General features: G+C 41.7%; 1 protein-coding gene across 2 annotated transcripts; it reads left to right on the top strand.

Moving 5' to 3' along the window:
• The first annotated feature begins 14,696 nt into the window (after positions 1-14,696).
• On the top strand, positions 14,697-18,565 carry LOC141623630 (beta-galactosidase 8-like). Of its 2 annotated transcripts, none has more exons than XM_074439745.1 (12): positions 14,697-14,894; positions 14,995-15,091; positions 15,291-15,330; positions 15,850-15,879; positions 16,293-16,489; positions 16,577-16,686; positions 16,768-16,877; positions 16,985-17,098; positions 17,184-17,282; positions 17,549-17,691; positions 17,875-17,934; positions 18,292-18,565. In XM_074439745.1, exons 5-10 carry the CDS (start codon positions 16,302-16,304, stop codon positions 17,585-17,587), a joined length of 660 nt encoding a protein of 219 aa, XP_074295846.1. In that variant the 5' UTR covers positions 14,697-14,894; positions 14,995-15,091; positions 15,291-15,330; positions 15,850-15,879; positions 16,293-16,301; the 3' UTR covers positions 17,588-17,691; positions 17,875-17,934; positions 18,292-18,565. The 2 variants fall into 2 exon arrangements, with proteins under 2 accessions (XP_074295846.1, XP_074295847.1); XM_074439746.1 differs by having other exon boundaries at positions 14,749-14,878; positions 15,267-15,330.
• The last annotated feature ends 214 nt before the right edge of the window (positions 18,566-18,779 follow it).

Below are 18,779 nucleotides of genomic sequence, written 5' to 3'. Positions count from 1 at the left end.
CAAATATCTATTGATCCTTTTATCCATCGTATCCATTTTTGTGCATGGTAGAGAGGGGACGACCCTTCTTCTTGTCTAGGCAAGAGGGGGAATTCCCCGATCCTCCAGTGTTTCTAACGCCATAGGGAGTCTATTCTTGACAAAAGCATTTAACGATTGAGGACAAAGGTACCCTAGCTTGACACATTTTGTAGGTGATTTATTGGTATCCTTCTAGGCTTAGTAGTTTGAACAAATTGCATCTATGAAGGATTGTGTACCCTTGAATTGCTTCCCTTGTAGATAATTTCCGCCACTTGATGAGGGAGTGGCTATTCTTTTGTAGATGCATCCATTATTTGATTTTGTGTGCTTAATGTTTGGATGTGTCGCCATTTTGGCAAGACCCACCTTGCCTTGCAAGAAGGCATCCTACCTCATGGTTGTCTTGTTGTGAGTTGAAGGGGCGGAGTGAGACCCGCTAATTGTCTCATATCGGCTATGTTAGTAGGATAGTTTAAATAAAGGTCTAGTTTTAGTCACCTCTTTACTCGGGACGAGTAAAGGTTCGGTTTGGGGATATTTGATGTGACCATAATTAGCGCACATTTAGTCCCCTAATTGAGCCTATTTTGCATACTATTATAGCATTTTATGGCCATTTTATCCGTCAAAACCTTCCTATTTGCTTTTCTATCGCATTTCATATGTTTTGTAGAAAAGGAGATAATAAGGCGGAAATTCCCGTCTTTCGTGCATATTTGGAAGCTTATTGATGATAATAGATGGACTAGTATGAAGAGGAAGCAAGGACTAAAGACCAATCTCGAAAGAATAAAATGGAAATGAGCAAAAAGGGGAAGAAACGAAGAAAAATCACTGCTGAAGAACAATCCGAACGGATTGTAGAGAATCCGCCCGTCTCATCACCACAATCCGAGCGTCCTGCTCTCTAATCCGCTCGGATTTCCCCACTAGAATCCGTCCGGATTCCCCTGAATCCGCTCGGATTCCCTTACCAGAATCCGGCCGTCCCGACTTCCATCCGCACGGATTGTAGCACAGCACGTTTTCATTCTTCTAGCAACGATAAGAGAAGCCCTTCTCTCGGATAATCCCGGAGTCTCCTTGCTCATCTTAAAAAGTGTAATTACTAGTTTAGCCCTCAGTTAACCCTAATGCATCCACCTAATTTCTACTATAAATACCCCATTTGTAAATAATCAATGGGGATCCTTTATGAACTTTTAGGGTAGAAAATCCTTCTTTAGATTAGATTAGGAGTAGATTAGAATAGATTACTCTTTAATCTTTCCACAAATTACACATTAATCTCTCTTTAATTATTGTTCAAGTTTATTATTCAAGTTTATTATTGGGTAATTGAAGATTATTGGGTTATTATTGGGAGATTGACAACCTTCCATCAATCATCAAGTTTCTTCTATTATTCTTTGCATTATTATTTGGATCACCTCAAGTTTGGTATAATTCCTTTACTCTTTAATCTTTATTGTTTATTTCCTCATTCTATTATCATGTTTACACTTGTTGTTGTGTTTGACACCATTAATGACATGTTCTCCATGATGATGAGTGAGTAGTCTTTTTAGCTAGGATTAGTGGGTAATTGGGGGAAACAAACATGGGATTGATTCATGCTTAATCTAATATGTTCACATGATTAAATTGCTTGCTTGTTGTGATGTCAACTTTATGCACATGTTGTGTTTGATGAAATGTTAAGCCTATGAATCCTTGCATTTTTACCATCTCTTATCTACTCAACTTGACTTGTAAGACATAACCCAACTCGAGTCTTGTTAGACCATGCATAGAAGTTGATTAGGAGGAAAGTAAGTCGACTTGTAGGTGTTGTACAATCTAATCGATTCGGCTCCGGGACCCAACTCTTCCTAAGAACCGTAAGACATAACCCAACTCGGTTCCCCCACAACACTAATTGCTTGCAACCTTGTAAACATGTTTGTATGATCGACACCATGAATCCCCTATGACCCCATGATATCCTAGCACTCTTAATCAATTGTTTACACCTTTCCTTTTATTGCTTGTTTTACTATATCATTTGCATTAGTCTAGACACAACTACAAACCCAACCAAATTGTGACACTAGCATAAATTGAGATAGATAGACTTAGAACCCAAAGCACACCGTCCCATGGATCGACCTCGACTTACCGCTAACTAGTTGTTTGTTGAGTATTATAAATGTGTTTGATTGGATGAGTGACGACATCATCCACGTCAGCTGGGCCTAGGAAGGCCGAATGAAACGATCTAGGAAGACCGAGTTATGAAAACCGACAATTGTCTCGTACAAACTATTTCCTAACCTTGTTCAAGTTTCACCCTTTTGGCTACACGTAAGTGTATTTTCCCCAGCGGAGTCGCCAAACTGTGGACAATGGGCCACGGGGGTGCTTGGGAACAAGCGTTTGCATTTGTGGAGTCGCCATCAATTTATTGTGGAAAATTGGAAACCGTTCGAATACCTCGTGCCATGTCAAGACACAAAGTAGTGACATGAACACCAAGAACTCGTTACCCTTAGCATTCTATGTCTATAATGACTCTCTTTGATGCCAATGAACACGGATGTTCACAGAGATCTGGAGTAAGGGATGAGGGTACGTATTAGGAAGCTCTTTTGATCGAACACCTAATCCCGCCCGCCTCGATAGCGGCCTCTACTAATGATTAGGGAAGATCGTCTATACTTGATATATTGTCGATTATATGCATGCAATGCAACATCCAAGTTTTAATCCTAGCATGTGAAGATCTAACTAAGTCGGTTAACACGTAATTTAACATATAATAAATGTCAAAGTAGGAATTAAGATTGATTATATGTGAAGACATACAAATGATACGATAAAATAAATAAAATTCAATAATGAAAATTACAACGGGTTAATGATTTATGTCGAAAATACTTTCAAAACGGATAATTTGAGAAAGAAAATAATAAAGGAATAAGCGAACAGCAATTAGGCGATAATACGATTAATAGTTAATTAAATACGTAAGCTAATTAAACTAGGTCAAGGCAGAACGAAGTTCAGAGACAGAATTCATCCTGAACAGCAGAGAGTTGCGCCCTCGGAAGAGGCGCAACGATTCTTTGAGTCTGTTCCAAGGGTGAGTTCGGCGTGGCCGAATCGCAAATCGTTAATGTTAATCGGTGAGTTTAAGGATTAATTATGATATTAGACTCGGATGAAAGTGATTTAATGGATTAATTACATACGAGTGAGTCATAAAAGTAATAAAACATGGATGAGACGAACGCAAACGAATTAATTACATGAATGAAGGATTGATTAGTGACATAGGTGAACTAAATAGGTTAAACATGACAAATTAATGACGAATAGGACAATAGACAGATGGAAATATACCAAAGATCGAATTCCAGAAACTCAATATGAAAGAATCGAATCTCTACAACCCGGATTGATTTTAATGACGAAAACCCGCAAATATTGGATTACTTGAGATTTAAGTCGGGATTAACGATGAATTATACGCATTAATGATGATAAACAATATACATGTGAAATTATTATGCTATTATGTCAAAGAATTGGAGAACAAACGAAAGCAAATTACGAAAGACGAATTGACAGAGGACGAAGGAAGAAGAAAGGAAGCAAGAACTGCGGCAGCCTCACGAAGAGGCGCAGCAAGTGCTGCGTCCCTTTGAAGAGGCACAGCAATTGCTGCGTCCTTTCTCGACGGTCATCTTCTGGTAATCCGTAAAAAGGGTTTTAAAGCATGGTTTTATAAATCGGTTTTAAGAAGTATTTTCGACATAAACCTTACATTAATGATACAAAAAGTAAATAACAATAAACAAAAGAGAGATTTACACCCTCACACTTACATGTTTGACGAAACGAGATGAACTAAGTTTATGATTAGTGATGCTCGACTCGAATGTAACGAAAGTGCCCTCGTAAGAGGAAAACGATTAAGATTAATTAAGTTGATTGATTGTGGAGTTGGTCAAATTGGTCGGTCATGCAAACGAGGTTGGTACTCAGAAGGATCCGAGCTTACGTGGTCGAATGTTCAAGCACGTAGGCGCCAAAAAGTAAGAACGTGGTCTAGAATGCAAAGGGAGAAGAGAAGGGCGGACACTCGCGTGAGAAATATGAGGAACGAAGGTCCCTATTTATACTAATCACACGGAGGGAATTAGGAAAGGAGAGAAAGATCCGGAAACAACCGACTTAGGTTAAACACGGGAACTTGGACAAAAAGAAAATCTTGAGGAAAAGGCACAGCAGGTGCTGCGTCCCTTGGAAGAGGCGCAGCACTTGTTGCGTCCCTTCCCCAGTGGGTTCCTCCTGCGCAAGAAAGCGCGTTTGACAGTCTGTTGTATTTTAGGCATAACTTTTTTACAAGACTCGGAATAAGGTGATTTTGGTGGAGTTGGAAAGCTAAGAAAGAGATCTATAACTTTCTGTGAAATAGGCCTAACCCAAAAATGTTAATATCACCTCGTAAAACGGGCCTAAAGATCGGGTTGTCATTTTAACTTAATGAAATGCACATTTTGTAATGTAAACTTTTAGTTTAGCCTAATGAAGTGACATTAGACTCAAAAATGAGATATAATCTCAACATTTTATGACATCCTAACCTTAGGTAGACAAGCACATTGCTTTTGACTCGGGATTTAACGGTTTTAGGAAATGAAGACGGTTTTTGACCCATACTCCAAATGTACTCTAATTATTGCCAAACGACTGTAATGACACCTAGATGACGACCACGAGGTAGACACAAGTGTTTGAGTTACCTTTTATTAACCGATTTTCGAAACATCATAAAATCGCGACATATGCTAGACATGCGGCCCAATCATCACCGGGTGGTTTGCGGGAGGTGCAGAAATGAGGTATCTACAGAGCCCCCACTTTGACTGAGGCTTGAACAAGGCAAAAGTCAAAGTATAGCCATCAGGTCAATCGAAGATTACAACCTGACGACAATGGCGACGCGAGGCGGTTCAAGGGGTCTGAACCAAGGATCTGTCGTCGGGAATATTTTAGAGTCTGTCGACTATCGGGGAGGGTCGTTTAAAGTCAATTAGACTACAGAAGGAAGCTCGCCAGCCATAAGAAGAGACCATACCTGAAACTTCTTGAGAGATGTTCCCGGAGGTGCATTGGAGCTAAAGGATAAGCATAGGAGCTAAAGGATAAGGGCAAGCATAGGAGCTAAAGGGTAAGACCTAAAGGATAAGTAAGGATTGTGCTAGGGTGTGGGACCCTAAAAGAAAACATCAATGGGAAGGAGGCCCAAAATATAATTCAAACTGAGGGGTAACTAAGGCTTTAGTGTAAGAACTCTGCCGGTCTGGGAACCTCTGGAGAACGATACCTTTATCGCACTCCGTGGTGAAACAGGAAATATTGTCGGTAGTAGGACACAGGCGGGAACTGCTGGGAGAAATCTGCTTGGGTCGTCTTCAAACAAACTTCGGAAGAATTCGAGAAGGGCGATTGTATGTCGTGAACTCTCGTTGGGGAAACCTTATCAGGAAATTATCTCCATGTCTCGAGAGGGATTGTCTATCCGCTTACTCTCGCTGGGGGAATATAATAGAGGTGTGTCGAAACACCTGTCGAAGAATACCTGCTCGTTGTGACAAGCAAGGTCTTGGAAGCAATAAATAATGTATAACAGTTTGCAGTTGGCTTAGAAATGTGGGTCTAAACGAAGAATTATCGTCAAACGGGCCAAAAAGATAAAATGGCAACGGGGAAGAGGCGCACCAAAGATGGGCCCACAAATAACAAACTCATAACGAATTTTTGAAAATTCGTATGAAGGGAGGCTAAGGAAGAGGCGCAGCAAGAGCTGCGTCTCTTGGAATAGGCGCAGCACCTGCTGCGTCTATTCCTGGAAGTGTCTTTTCTGTGTAAAAACGCGATGAAACAGAGGGTTTCATTCATTTGTTTCAAAACACAAATTCATCCATTTCTCTCTCAAACTTCAACTATTTCCGCCAAAATTTGATCCAAAAGCTTGCATTCACCATGACTAATCGAGGTATGTATATCATTGTTGCATTAATCTTCCATAACGGACGAATTGGATCGACAAAATTTAGGGTTTTTAACCCTAAAATGTCGAAAATTTGGGGCTTTTCCCCCAAATGATCTTGCCTTGTAAAATTGACCATGTAGATGGCTAATTGGTAGTATAAGGATCATAACCATATATTTGTTTCGAATTTTTGTTGAGTTTTGAGCATTTGAGCGAAATTGAGACGGTTTCACAGCTAGACCGTAAATTGCTTCGAAAATGGCCTTAGGATCGCCCATTTGCGATGAAACTTGATATTTGGAATCCTTGAATGATGGGTAAACTTTCTACCATCTCGGAATTTTGGTTTGTGACACCTTTTTCAGGGCACTTTTCTAGGGCATAATCGTCGTTATAACGAAATGCTGCCGAAATTTCGACTTGAACCCATGACTAGGCTTCAACTTAGGCTTGACTTAACCCAAATTACCACATGAGTGATCGGGTTGTGGGAATACTGCCAAAGATGGCGAGAAAAGAACGATTTCGGGCTTCTAAAATTCGAAAATCCCCTAATCAAGGCTCGTCGTCACTTGATGCGGCCTAAATATGCCTTAATTTTGCAGGTGACGAGGCTTCTACTTTTAGGAGAGCTCCCATGGAGATAGACACTGCTGTTGATGCTTCTCGTACTCTCGAGGAGGCTTTTGCTGCGGCTAGGGCAGCCGGGGAGGTTGTTGAGGACGAGATCCTCGAGGAGCAGGTTGCTTAGGAAGAAGGGGGCCCCGAGACGGGCCAACGTGGGGCGAGGAGGTCGCCAGCTGAGGGGAGCACCTGCGTGGGCTGAGACCTGGGACAGCAGGCACTTGCTTTGGGCTGCGGAGGGTCACCTGTCCTATAGGACGGTAAAGAGCTTGGTAACCTTTGAATCATTACTCATCACTCATATTCTTTCGTTTCATTTGCTCCAATTTCGTTCCCAATTTCATTCAAACTAAAGATATCTTTTGTTTCAAATCACAATAGAAGGCCGGGAACATCTGATCGTTCTCGGGCTACACGACGGCTATGGAGTGCTACGAGAGGCTGTCGGCGGAGGAGCGAGCCATTATCGAGCATGGAGCGTTTGGCGCCCTGGTGCAGGCTTGGAGAGATATCGCGAAGAGGAAGCTGCGGGCTAACCTCAACCTGGTCCGCGCTTTCTTGGACCGACTCTGGGATACGACTTCCACTTTTCACATGCCTTTTGGTGAGGTGGGAGTCACGTTGGAGGACTACGGTATGATCTCTGGGCTGCCGTGTGGGACTGAGAAGGTGCAGTGGCCGGAGACCGCCATGAGGGTGGACTCGGCCGAGGCTAGGAGGTTGATCGGCTGGAACTTGGCGCCGAAGGCTGCTACAGTGCCTGGTTTGGTGCCTAGTTCTTATGTCCGAGACTACTTTGCGGGGAAGACCCCGGCGCTGGTGGTGATCGACGGGAAAGAGACGGCTCCTCCTCCCTGTACAGCTGAGGAGAGAGCCCGCTTGTGGCTATGGTGGTCCTTGTCTTCGATCTACCTCGGAGACAAGGGAGAGAGGCTGTCGACGAAGCTTCTTCCCTTTCTTTCTGACCTGAGCTCCCTTGGGCGTTGGGATTGGGTCACTGCTGGTTTTGCGGTCCTCATCCGCTTCCTGAGGGCCATGTTTCGTCCGGAGTTGATGGAGAAGGGGACTTCTCCTGGTGCTGTCGGCCCTGGTCTACTGTTGGAGGTATGAACCTTCATTTGGACTAATAATCACTTATTTTCCTTATCGAATTACGAAAGATCGTTATTAACTATCTTGCTTCACATGCATGGGTGTACTCCTACTCTCCGAGCCTCTCGCCCAAGAGGACGGAGCCGCTGAAGAAGGCCTATCCCGTCGTGAGGGATTGGGTGATGTGTCGCACGAGGAGCAATCGCTCCTCTCATGGTGTCTACCGACGTGACGTGAACGCTCTTCCGCTGGACAGCGTGAGCATCTTACTTATATTCGTTTTGCTTCTTTATTACTTTTACCGATCATAAGAATGATTTCTTGCTTGTCTTTTCCCAGTGGGTGCCCAGGCCTTGGGCGGAGTACGCTGGCGCTCCTCCTTTCGTGGCTGAGGTACTTCGACCTAGGAGTTCGAGCCAGCTGTTGTTGAGGACGTCGATGGGTCTTGTGTGGTACTTAGGCGAGCGCTTGGCTCGTCAGTGTCTCGGGATGTCTTGACGGTTCCCATCGACCCTCCTAGGATGATGTTCAGGGAGCCTTCTGAGGCTGAGAGGGAGGCTGACTTGCCTGGCATTGGTGGTGACGCCCTCCTTCTACCTGGTGAGGACTACTCGGCGTTCCTCTACGGGAGGTTGGCGTACTGGGCGGTTGTGGTAAGTGCTTTATGCTTCTTTACTTTCGATTTTTGAGAATACGATGAAAGATCGTCGATTAATGAGAATCATTTGACTTTGCAGGAGGTCGAGGCAGCGGGCATCGAGCCCCCAGAGTACCCCGAGACTCTCGAGTACACTGACGCGACCGGGAGGACGACGATCTCCGAGCTGCGTGACTTTGACGTAGCTGTGACGGATGCTGGCTTGGACGATTGTCAGCATCTGATTCGGAGGGTAAGCCTCTAATTTGTATGATTTTCTTGTGTAAGAACACGTTTGATTGTATTTATCCCATTATTAAGAACTTCTTATTTGAAAATGCAGGTTGCGCCGTCCCGGGTTGTGGCGTTATGGAGGGTGACCAACCGGCTGAGAGCTACTGCCATCGAGGCACTTATCGGCCGTCGAGGTCGTCAGGTATGAACCTTTTGCCTATTTCTTGAATTTTCTTATGATTGTTTGAAATGATTGCCATGAGCCAATTTTTTGCTTGCAGAGGGAGCGTGAGTTGGAGCGGGAGCTTGCCCAGTCTCGGGAGGAGACAGCTCGTCTGCTGAGAGAGCTCGAGGTTCGTGACGCCGAGGTTGCTGCTCTCGAGGCGAGAGTTGCTGAGCTAGACGGCGACCAGCAGTAGCTTTTTTGTTTTGTTGTTGTTTGTTTTTGTTGGCTGTATCTTGCACATTTGTACATTTTATGACCTACATTTTGGACATTTTGGACTTTGTTTGGGGATCGAGCCCCCAGTTTGCTGTACATATCCCTTTTTGGTTGTATATACGACGGCCTGAGTGCCTTTGTTATTGGGTTGTGTTGCTTGTACATGCAGGTTAGTTTTGAACAGGTTTGGTAGATGACGGTTTATGCCGTCATGCTGCCGAAATTTACATAGAAATCACATAGAGCATGTATTTGTACATATGGCCTAAATTAGCGCAAAACAAATGACTTGAAAATGCAAAAAATGCAAAAAATTGGTCGGAAATGACCGGACGGTAGGGAGGGTTACCCCCGAAAAAAAATAAAACAATAAAAACGTATAAGTTTGAAATGAAAGTGAAATGATTTCCTGAAAAGAAAATTAAAAGAAATGTACAAGTGTGCTAAAATGACGAAAATGTCGATATTGCCTCGGAATGCGCATCCGCGAAATTAGGAAACACGATATATGGCAATTTTGACGTATTTACCAAAATAATAACCCGTATGAATAGGAAATTATTCGCTAAGGAATTTAGGAAAGATCCAACGCGGACAATCACAGAAACAATGCTGAGGAAGAGGCGCAGTAGGAGCTGCGTCCCTTTGAAGAGGCGCAGCAGGTGCTGCCCCTGTTCCCAGGTGTTTCCGTCCTGGCGGATTTTAGGAAACAGATTTTAGTATGAATAGAGACGTCGATAGAGGTTTTATTCACACAATTCTTCCGTCTCTTCCTCGTCTTATTACATAAAGTCCTCAACACAAACATTCATCATGAATACTTTAGAGATTCACCTAAAAGAATGGACCAACGAGTTTTCCAACATGGAGAAACAGGACATGGGTGCTTATAATTTTGGATCATTGTTGAGTTTGAAGCTTATCAAGGTGGTCAAACCATTCCTAGGTGCTTGTCTTGATTATTGGGACCCGAATTATCACGTCTTTGCTTTCCCCGGAGGTGACATTTGCCCATTTCCTGAAGAAATTGCCGCGATCGGTGGGTGGGACCCAGAACACTTGCCTGCTATTCCTTCTACTTCCCAAGGGTATAAGAACAAATTTAGAGACTTGCTTGGATTGACAAGAATTGAGGTGGATCATCTAGTGACCTCGAAAGGAGTGCGAATGTTGGACTTTATTGACCAGTTCATTAACAAGGCCGACCCCACCGTCTCTTATGTTGCCAGGCGAAGAGCATTCGGATTTTGCTTGTTGCATGTGTATGTCCTTCAAGGGCATGTTGATGAAGATTTGAGAGGTGATCCCGGTCTCCTCGGCCTAGTTGAACAAATGGAACTGCGCAGGAGCCCAGCCTGTTTATGCTTAGGAGGGATCTTATTGGGTTTGGATAACAGGAAAGCCAATCGCGACCTACCTTATTTGGGAAGTCCTATTATTCTGCAGGTAAAAGAACACTTTTCTTCTTTTTTTCTTTCTCTTTTTTCGTTTTTTTTGTTTCGTCTTTTTTTCGTTTTTTTTTTCGTCTTTTTTTTCGTTTTTTTTTTCTAATACCCGCTTTTGGTAGGTCTGGCTTACGGAGCGCCTTCGACTGATCGAGCCCCCAGTTCATGTTCCTTCTTATCACGCTCGCTCGATTGCAATGAGGACTAGGCTTTACATGGTGGACTTCACTCGGGTCTGCAATTACTGGGAAAACGAACTGAAGAGTGACGATGGCCCTTTGATTAGATGGGTTGTACCGTGGTGGAATCTCAAATCTGTCATTGGAGTATCTTCCTTGGATCCTACCCGATCTGTGCGCATTCCTGGCTTGGAATTCATGGTATGCATCTTCCCGGAGAGGCTGATGAGACAAGTTGGACTAAATCAGATGATCCTGAAGCTTGACACTGTCCCGAAGACTGCCGTGGCGCTTACTACTGAGAGCCGAAGGGAGTGGGCCATTAAATGGGCTCAAAGAAACGTGTGGTTCTTGAACTCTTCTGTTAGTGCCTTATGGGTGTCGGACTCCTATCTGCGGTGGAGGAAAGCTACTACTCCCGAGGAGCGTGAGAGATTGAGGAAGCGCGAGCCCATTGACTACAAGGTGCGCGAAGTGGAAAAGGAGAAAGAGAAGCATCTGACTGAGGGAGAGGAGGAAGCCGGGTTTCGAGTTGTTCATCCTTCGAAGAAACCGAAGACCTCTCCTGTCATGGACAAAGTGATAGAATGGGAAGGCTAGGCCTCGAGAAAGACCGTTGGTGATTAGGTTCGAAGTGGCGCAGGAGCGTCCGGCTCGAGGTCGTGACAAGAAGTATGACAATAATGACAAGGGCAAAGGAAAGATGGAGGAATAGCCCAAGTCTTTATTATTATTTATTATTATTATTATTGTAATAAGAAGGTGGGGTTTTAGAATCCTAACCTATTTTTAATTTTGTTTTAGCATTATTATTATTATGTAACGTACTATTATTATTATTAGGAATGAATGAAATAAAAGAGGTTGATTGGTTATGAAACCGTTGTGATTTTCTATTTATTATTCTTGTCGAATTCCAAATGCAATTGCAAATGTCCTTCTATTTACATTTTGAAATTAATGGGTTGTATCCTGTGAAGGATTGCCTACGTATTCATTTAAAAATGAAATCAAACCCTTGCGCGTAGTTCGAGTAAATGTAAAAAGAATAATTGTTCTAAGCAAGAGCTTGTTAATGAACTTAGAAGATAAGCATGAGCTTTTACTTACTCTTAAGGTGCAATTTAGTTTATTTGATGATATGAGGATGACAAATTGTCAAAATGCAAGAGCAGAGTGACATTAGCTTATTTCAGCTTGGCCGGGGGCCGTTTATTTTAGTGTCACAAAGCGACACGTGAGGTTACGCGAGGCGCGTTTTTGTTCCTATTCTAGGCATAATACCGCTTTAGTTGGTCAAGGTTTGTCGGGTTGGCGAATTCATTCCCATCTAGGTATGTGATCCTAACCGCACCCCCTGGAAGTATGGACTTGACTAGAAATGGCCCGGCCCAATTAGGTTTGAATTTTCCCCGTGGATCGACAGGTAAAAGAGCTCTAACTGACTTGAGTACTAAGTCTCCTTCCTTGATGTTCCTTGGCTTGACCCTTTTGTTGAAGGCTCGTTTGATACGTGCTTGATATGTTTGGACATTATGTAATGCGCGTAGCCTACGTTCATCCAGGAGGATGAGTTCTTCGTATCTATCCCTCTTCCAATCGGCTTCCGGGATTTGACTTTCGATTAAGATACGCAATGATGGTATTTCTAACTCGACTGGCTGTACAGATTCCATGCCATAGGTCAAATAGAAAGGGGTGGCCCCAGTGGGCGTCCTAATTGATGTGCGATATCCCCACAAAACAAAGGGTATTTTGCTTAGCCAATCTCGATAGTTGTCAATCATTTTCTTGAGAATTGTTACAACGTTCTTGTTTGCCGCCTCTACCACGCCATTAGTCTGTGGTCTATACGGCGAAGAGTGGTGATGCCTAATTTTGTACTTGGCTAGAAATTGCTCAGTCTCGGCTTGGAAATGTGATCCATTGTCACTAATGATCTCATGTGGGCAACCGTATCGACAGATGATGTTGTTCTATATGAACTTTGCCACGTTTTTAGCTGTGAGACTAGTGTAGGAAGCCGTTTCTACCCATTTTGTGAAATAGTCAATTGCCACTAGGATGAAACAGTGACCTCCTGTTCCGGCTGGAGTTATCTTCCCGATTATATCAATTCCCCAGGCAGAAAATGGCCAAGGAGATGTCATTGTATAGAGCAATAAGGGAGGGACATGTTGTACATTCCCGAAGATTTGGCAGTTGTGGCAATGTCTTACGTATTTGATGCAATCGGATTCTATTGTGGTCCAATAATACCCCAAACGTGTTATTTTCTTTGCCATCATGGGCCCACTCATGTGAGGACCGCATTCTCCATCATGAACTTCTTCCATTACTTTCCGCGCCTGTGAATGATCAAGGCAACGTAGGATTACACCAAGAGGTGTTCTTTTGTATAACTCTCCTTGCATGAGAACGTATTGGGAAGCTAGTAGACGTATAGCACGTTGTCCCCTTTTGTCCATATCCGGTGGATAGGTACCGTTGAGCTTGAAATTTAGGATTGCTTGGAACCAAGGCTCCTCTGTGACTTCCTCTTCGTCGGTAATTTGGTGGACGTAAGCTGGCTCTGATCGTCGTTCGATACATAAAGGCATTTCCACCATGTTATCTGGCATATTAATCAAAGATGCGAGTTCTGCAAGAGCATCCGCAAATTGATTTTCTTCCCGAGGTAGGTGTAGATAGGTCACATGATCAAAGAATTGGGCGACTTGGTCTATTCTGGCTTGATAAGGCGCTAAGCTTTCGCTTCGGATTTTCCAAGATCATGTAACTTAATTGATGATCAGGGACGAATCCCCATGCACTCGGAGGTTTTTAATGCCTAAGCTTACTGCCGCCTGTAGTCCAATGAGACAAGCTTCGTATTCTGCAGCATTATTGTCACCTCGAAGTCGAGTTTGACAGAGATCGGTGTATGCTCGCCTTCAGGAGATTTGAGCAACAATCCTATTCCAAATCCTCTTAAGTTTTATGCTCCATCGAAGTAAAGGTCCCAGGAGTCTACATCGGTTTGGAGTATATCCTCGTCTGGAAATGACCAAGTATCTATTGTTTGTGCATCATTGATGGGATTTTCTGCAAAGAATTCGGCAACAGCGCGCCCTTTAATAAATTTCAGGGGCACGTACTTGAGATCGAACTCTGCGAGCATCAAAGTCCATCTTGCTAGTCGTTCGTTGAGAACGGGTTTCTCGAAAAGGTATTTGACTGAATCCATTTTGGAGTATATTTTGACGGAGTAGTTAAGCATGTAATGGCGTAGCTTCTTCGTTGCCCACACAAGAGCAAGGCATGTCTTTTCGAGTTGTGAATATTTTCACTCGTACTCCAAGAACTTCTTACTAAGGTAGTAGATAGCCCTTTCCTCTTTTCCTACGATTTGAGCTAGCATGGCGCCCATGGCTGTTTCGGTCACTGTGAGATATAAACCAAGAGGTTGATCTTGTTGAGGTGGCATGAGCACGAGTGGTTTAGCTAATATCTCCTTGATTCGGTCAAACGCCCTCTGACAGTCATCATCCCACATGGTGTGATCTGTTTTCTTTAGCATATTAGTTGGTAGAAGCATATGCATTAGGTTGTATAAATGTTAGTTGCATCATGGCATGTAGTTTGCATGGTTAGAAAATTTTGCGAAACCGTCTACTTGGGAAGCTTGACAAGTGTATATAGGCCCTAGTAGATGCTTTTTGCACTACTACAAATATAGGAATAAGTAACGCCTAATAGAGAACGGCCCAGTTAGGTAACCTTTCCCTAGAAATAAAAAGAACGGTCTTCTTAGATAAGCGTTATGTAAAAAAACAATAGAGAACGCCTTTTATATAAACAGTTCTCTACATTTATTAAAAATAAAAAATAAAAAAAATAATCGAAAACCCATCTGACTTTTCCTTTATTCTTTATAATAATAATAATAATCCTATAATCTACGGAGTATTATACACCGTACTTCACTAAATGATACAACCTTCCATGTTTTTTAACTGAACAAGTAAACAAACCCCTTCAATCCCTCTCTCTCACTAATCTCCATCACCCTCACTAATCTCCATCACCCGTCTTTCGTCGACTGTCGAGAACCGCCATCACCTGCCTTACATCGTAGATCGCATCTCAACTGTGCACCACCACTTTCCGCCTCTTCATCTGGTCCGAAATTTCTAGGGTTTGCTCACATTACTCCAAAATTTTGAGGATTTATTATTGTCAGGTTTTGAATTTCGCATATTAATCGAGAAACTTACTTGTTTCTTTGGAAGTTGCAGGTTGGTTTTGCTAGTTTAAGGTCTTTACTTTAGTAAACCCTAGAAATTGGGGATTTTATAATAAAGAGGAAAATTGACGAAAATGGATAGAACTGAGGTTTGTTTCTTGTTTCACATCTCTTGTATTCAATATATTCGTATTCCATGTGCTTTCCTCAGTATTCTGTATATATGTGCTGCAATTATTGGGCTTTTTTTGTATAGATTTTATAGGTCTCATTTGATTATGTTAGATATTACCTCAATATCATATTTTCGTAATTGATAAACAGGGAGTCTGTCATTTTTTTTCACAGCTTTAAGAGGCCTCGGATGTCATAACCAGGATCAATCAAGGTAGCGTTTTGTTTTTCTTTAATTATTTGATTGATGTTTGATTCTTTGGTATTGTGGACTATGACTTGCTTGAAGCTCTGATATTCTACTATGACTCTATGAACAACAAAAACGATTATTGTGCTAAACTTGATTGTTGTATGATAATGATACTAACCAAACTCAATGCCTTCCTTAATTTATGCTTTAGTCGTACAAGTAGCCTAGTCGATAAGTTATATATGGCATGTGTGTTGTGTTTGTTGAAAGTCAAAATTTTTTGCTTAAAATTGTTATTTGAAACTCTACGGGCTGATGGAGGTTGATCTCAGTACTCTCTGTCAGCAGCATTACTGAAACATAAAAGATTTAATCACACGTATCACTTTTTTTCCATATTATCTACTCTACATTACATTCGTTCTTATTATTAAACCTTGATATATATGTTTGCTTTACTTTAGTTAGTCCTGCTTATTAAAGTTAGCCAATAGATTCGCTTGGCAAAAAGTTATAAATTTCTTTTTTTGTGGGTGACAGGACTGATATGTCGTACTTAATACTGCAAAGGTGCGTCTTTCATTAGTTCTGCAAAACTGGTTTTAGCCATAGAATCAGTCACTGCGGCCGATTCTTTGGCCTTTTGCTGTTAATGTGGCTGCAGTAGCCGACAAAACAATAGCGAATCCAGAAAAAATTATTTCTGGGTCCTGATTAATATTTAAAATCTATATACACATAAAAAAGTTATAAATTTATTTTTTTAGCTTGAAAATTAAACAAAATACGCAAAAAAAAAAAAATAAGTTGTTTCCGGTGTCCGTGCACCCCGGAATGCTGTTAGTAGATCCGCTGCTGCGACAAAACCTTTAGAAAGCGGTTGCAATGTGGTGTCACGACCCAAATTTAATACCAGAGAAGAAAAAAATACCAAACTAAGAAGAAAATGCGTTTTAACAGTTCGCAAAATATTTTTGTGACAGATAAATTCAATGGCAATGCTTCCAAAGTTTATCCCTCAATCACTTAAGTACAACCTCGATTCATCTGGAGTACTTGGGTCGAGTTGGAGTTGGTTTAGTGAGCCAATAGGGATATCAAAGAAGTCCGCATTTGTGAAACCGGGATTATTGGAGCAAATTAATACCACATCTGATCAAAGTGACTACTTGTGGTACAGGTATAGACGTATAGTTGTTGCTTGATCTAAACCTGAGACGTACCTTTATCAGTTTCCGTCAATAACCATCATTTCTGTCAATTGCAGCATTGTAATGAAAGGCGATGAACAAGTTCTTCAGAATGGATCTCAAACTGTTCTACATGTATCATCCCTTGGGCATGGCCTTCATACTTTTATCAATGGGAAGCTTGCAGGTAAAAATAGGAATACACCTTTCTCGTCTTCTGGCCGTATCCGACTCGAATCAAGTCTAAACCAGATAATTGCCGCTGCAGATACCAGATACTCTCCCAATGGAAATCATCACATTTCAGTGGATTTCCCTGTAACTCTAAACTCCGGAGACAACACGATAGATTTTTTGAGCTTGACTGTCGGACTTCAGGTTAGTATAACATTACCACTGCAGCACTGCTGAGCATTTCTCCGAATCCAATGCTACATTATGTCAAGTGCTTTAACTGACTTTTATCGGCGCTTTTAACTGTGTAGAACTATGGAGCATTTTTCGATTTGACGGGTGCTGGCGTTACTGGTCCCGTGTCACTCCGAAGCTCGAATGGTGGTCTCACCGTTGATCTCTCCGCTCAACCCTGGACATACCAGGTCAGCTACAGAATATATGACTTAATCGAGTAATTAAAAATGTGTGAAATCGTCAATGAAATTAAAAATTTTGCTTGAATTGCAGATCGGTCTGAAAGGTGAAGACGCGGAACTTTCCAGTGGAAGTTCATCACTTTGGGAGTCACCTGTCTTTCCTAAGAACCAGCCTCTAACCTGGTACAAGGTAAACCCGAAATCCGCACTTATTGCTGCTGATAGTGAATATCTCGGACAGTATCATGACAAGACCGTCTCACATAAGACATGCTTTGATAATTCATGGATACAAAAAATCAGTGCTTTAGTTAATATACCTCTGAATTTGATCCAAGAGATGTGTACGTAATATACCGCTAATTTGTTCACTAGAATTGTATCTTACGCTCACCATGACCTCGCTAACCGTAATTTTCTCGTTTAAGTATGAATATTTATGTCGTATTTTTACAGGTGATTGCTGCATCGGGAGCTGTTAAGCATGAGGAATGAACTTGTGGACCAAGTGAAGAAGGTTTTCACTAAGCTGTTTGATATGTTTTTCACTGCTGGCAATCACATATTCACATCTCTCAATTAGTGATAGTTGGCTTTAGGTAGATTCTTATCTTCCCATTACTTTAATTTCTTTAACAATCTTTACTGATATTTCTCAATTATCTCTAAAATTGTTGATTATCCTTAAACCGTCCCATTTAAGTTTTTGTGAAAGAAGGCCTTGGTTATTTTTACGGCGGTTTGTTTTCTTTTCCGGTTTACTGATTGTACTCCGTATATAGGAACTGCATTCTACCAGGGGTATGGTGGCCAATGAAAGAGCAAGAGCTTTCCAACTTCAGGTATAACTTGATTTCTGGTTTCATCCAAAGTTACTGTCAACTGGACTTATTTGAAGACGATACAATCTAAGGATCTTAATTCACAATGTTACTCATAATTGTTACTCAACGCCTAGTGATTCCCGAACTGGTTCGAACATATTCTTTCACGACGCTGGCTTTAAATCTATGTCAGACACACTATTAACAACTTATTTTGTATCAGATGTGGCGTATTCATTTTAAACTAGGTGCAGTTTTTATTATGGGTCATCCGGACACAAGCTTTTTGCGTTTTCAACAAAATGGTTAAGATGCGTACAGATTTAGGCATTTAGTTGTTGAGTGCTGCAATTATTTGATGCAAATATCTTGCAGGTTGAAGTTTTTCATCTTAAGCAGAGATTGCAGTCATTGGAGAACCGAACATCGACACCAAGAAAGCCATTCCAAGTATAGTACAGCAATGACTCAATTCCTTCAAAAATCACATCAGCTTTAGGAAGAAGCATCTTTGGGCATTCATCATTTTGAAGTTGTATAATATCGTATGTTCATAGTAGATGGATAGTATTCATTTTGTAAATACTGAAAACAAACTTGTGATACGGTGTATGCCACTTTTGGAGTAATAAAAGTGACCACTTTCTCATGTTTTGTGTCTTTGTTTTAATTTTCAGTATTTCGCCATTTATATTATATACGTAGTATTTTTTTTTTTAAAAAAATAAGAAGAATAGAGAATTGTTGGCTAAGCCCACCGTTCTCTATTCCTATGAAAAGAGAACGCTTATAAGGCGTTCTCTAAATATCATTTCAACAGTTCTCTATGATTGTGAATAGAAAACGCCTCTTCCAACCGTTTT

This window comes from Silene latifolia, chromosome X (genome assembly GCF_048544455.1).
Source record: "Silene latifolia isolate original U9 population chromosome X, ASM4854445v1, whole genome shotgun sequence".
Taxonomy (NCBI): domain Eukaryota; kingdom Viridiplantae; phylum Streptophyta; class Magnoliopsida; order Caryophyllales; family Caryophyllaceae; genus Silene; species Silene latifolia.
This window is presented reverse-complemented; position numbering and strand designations above follow the sequence as displayed.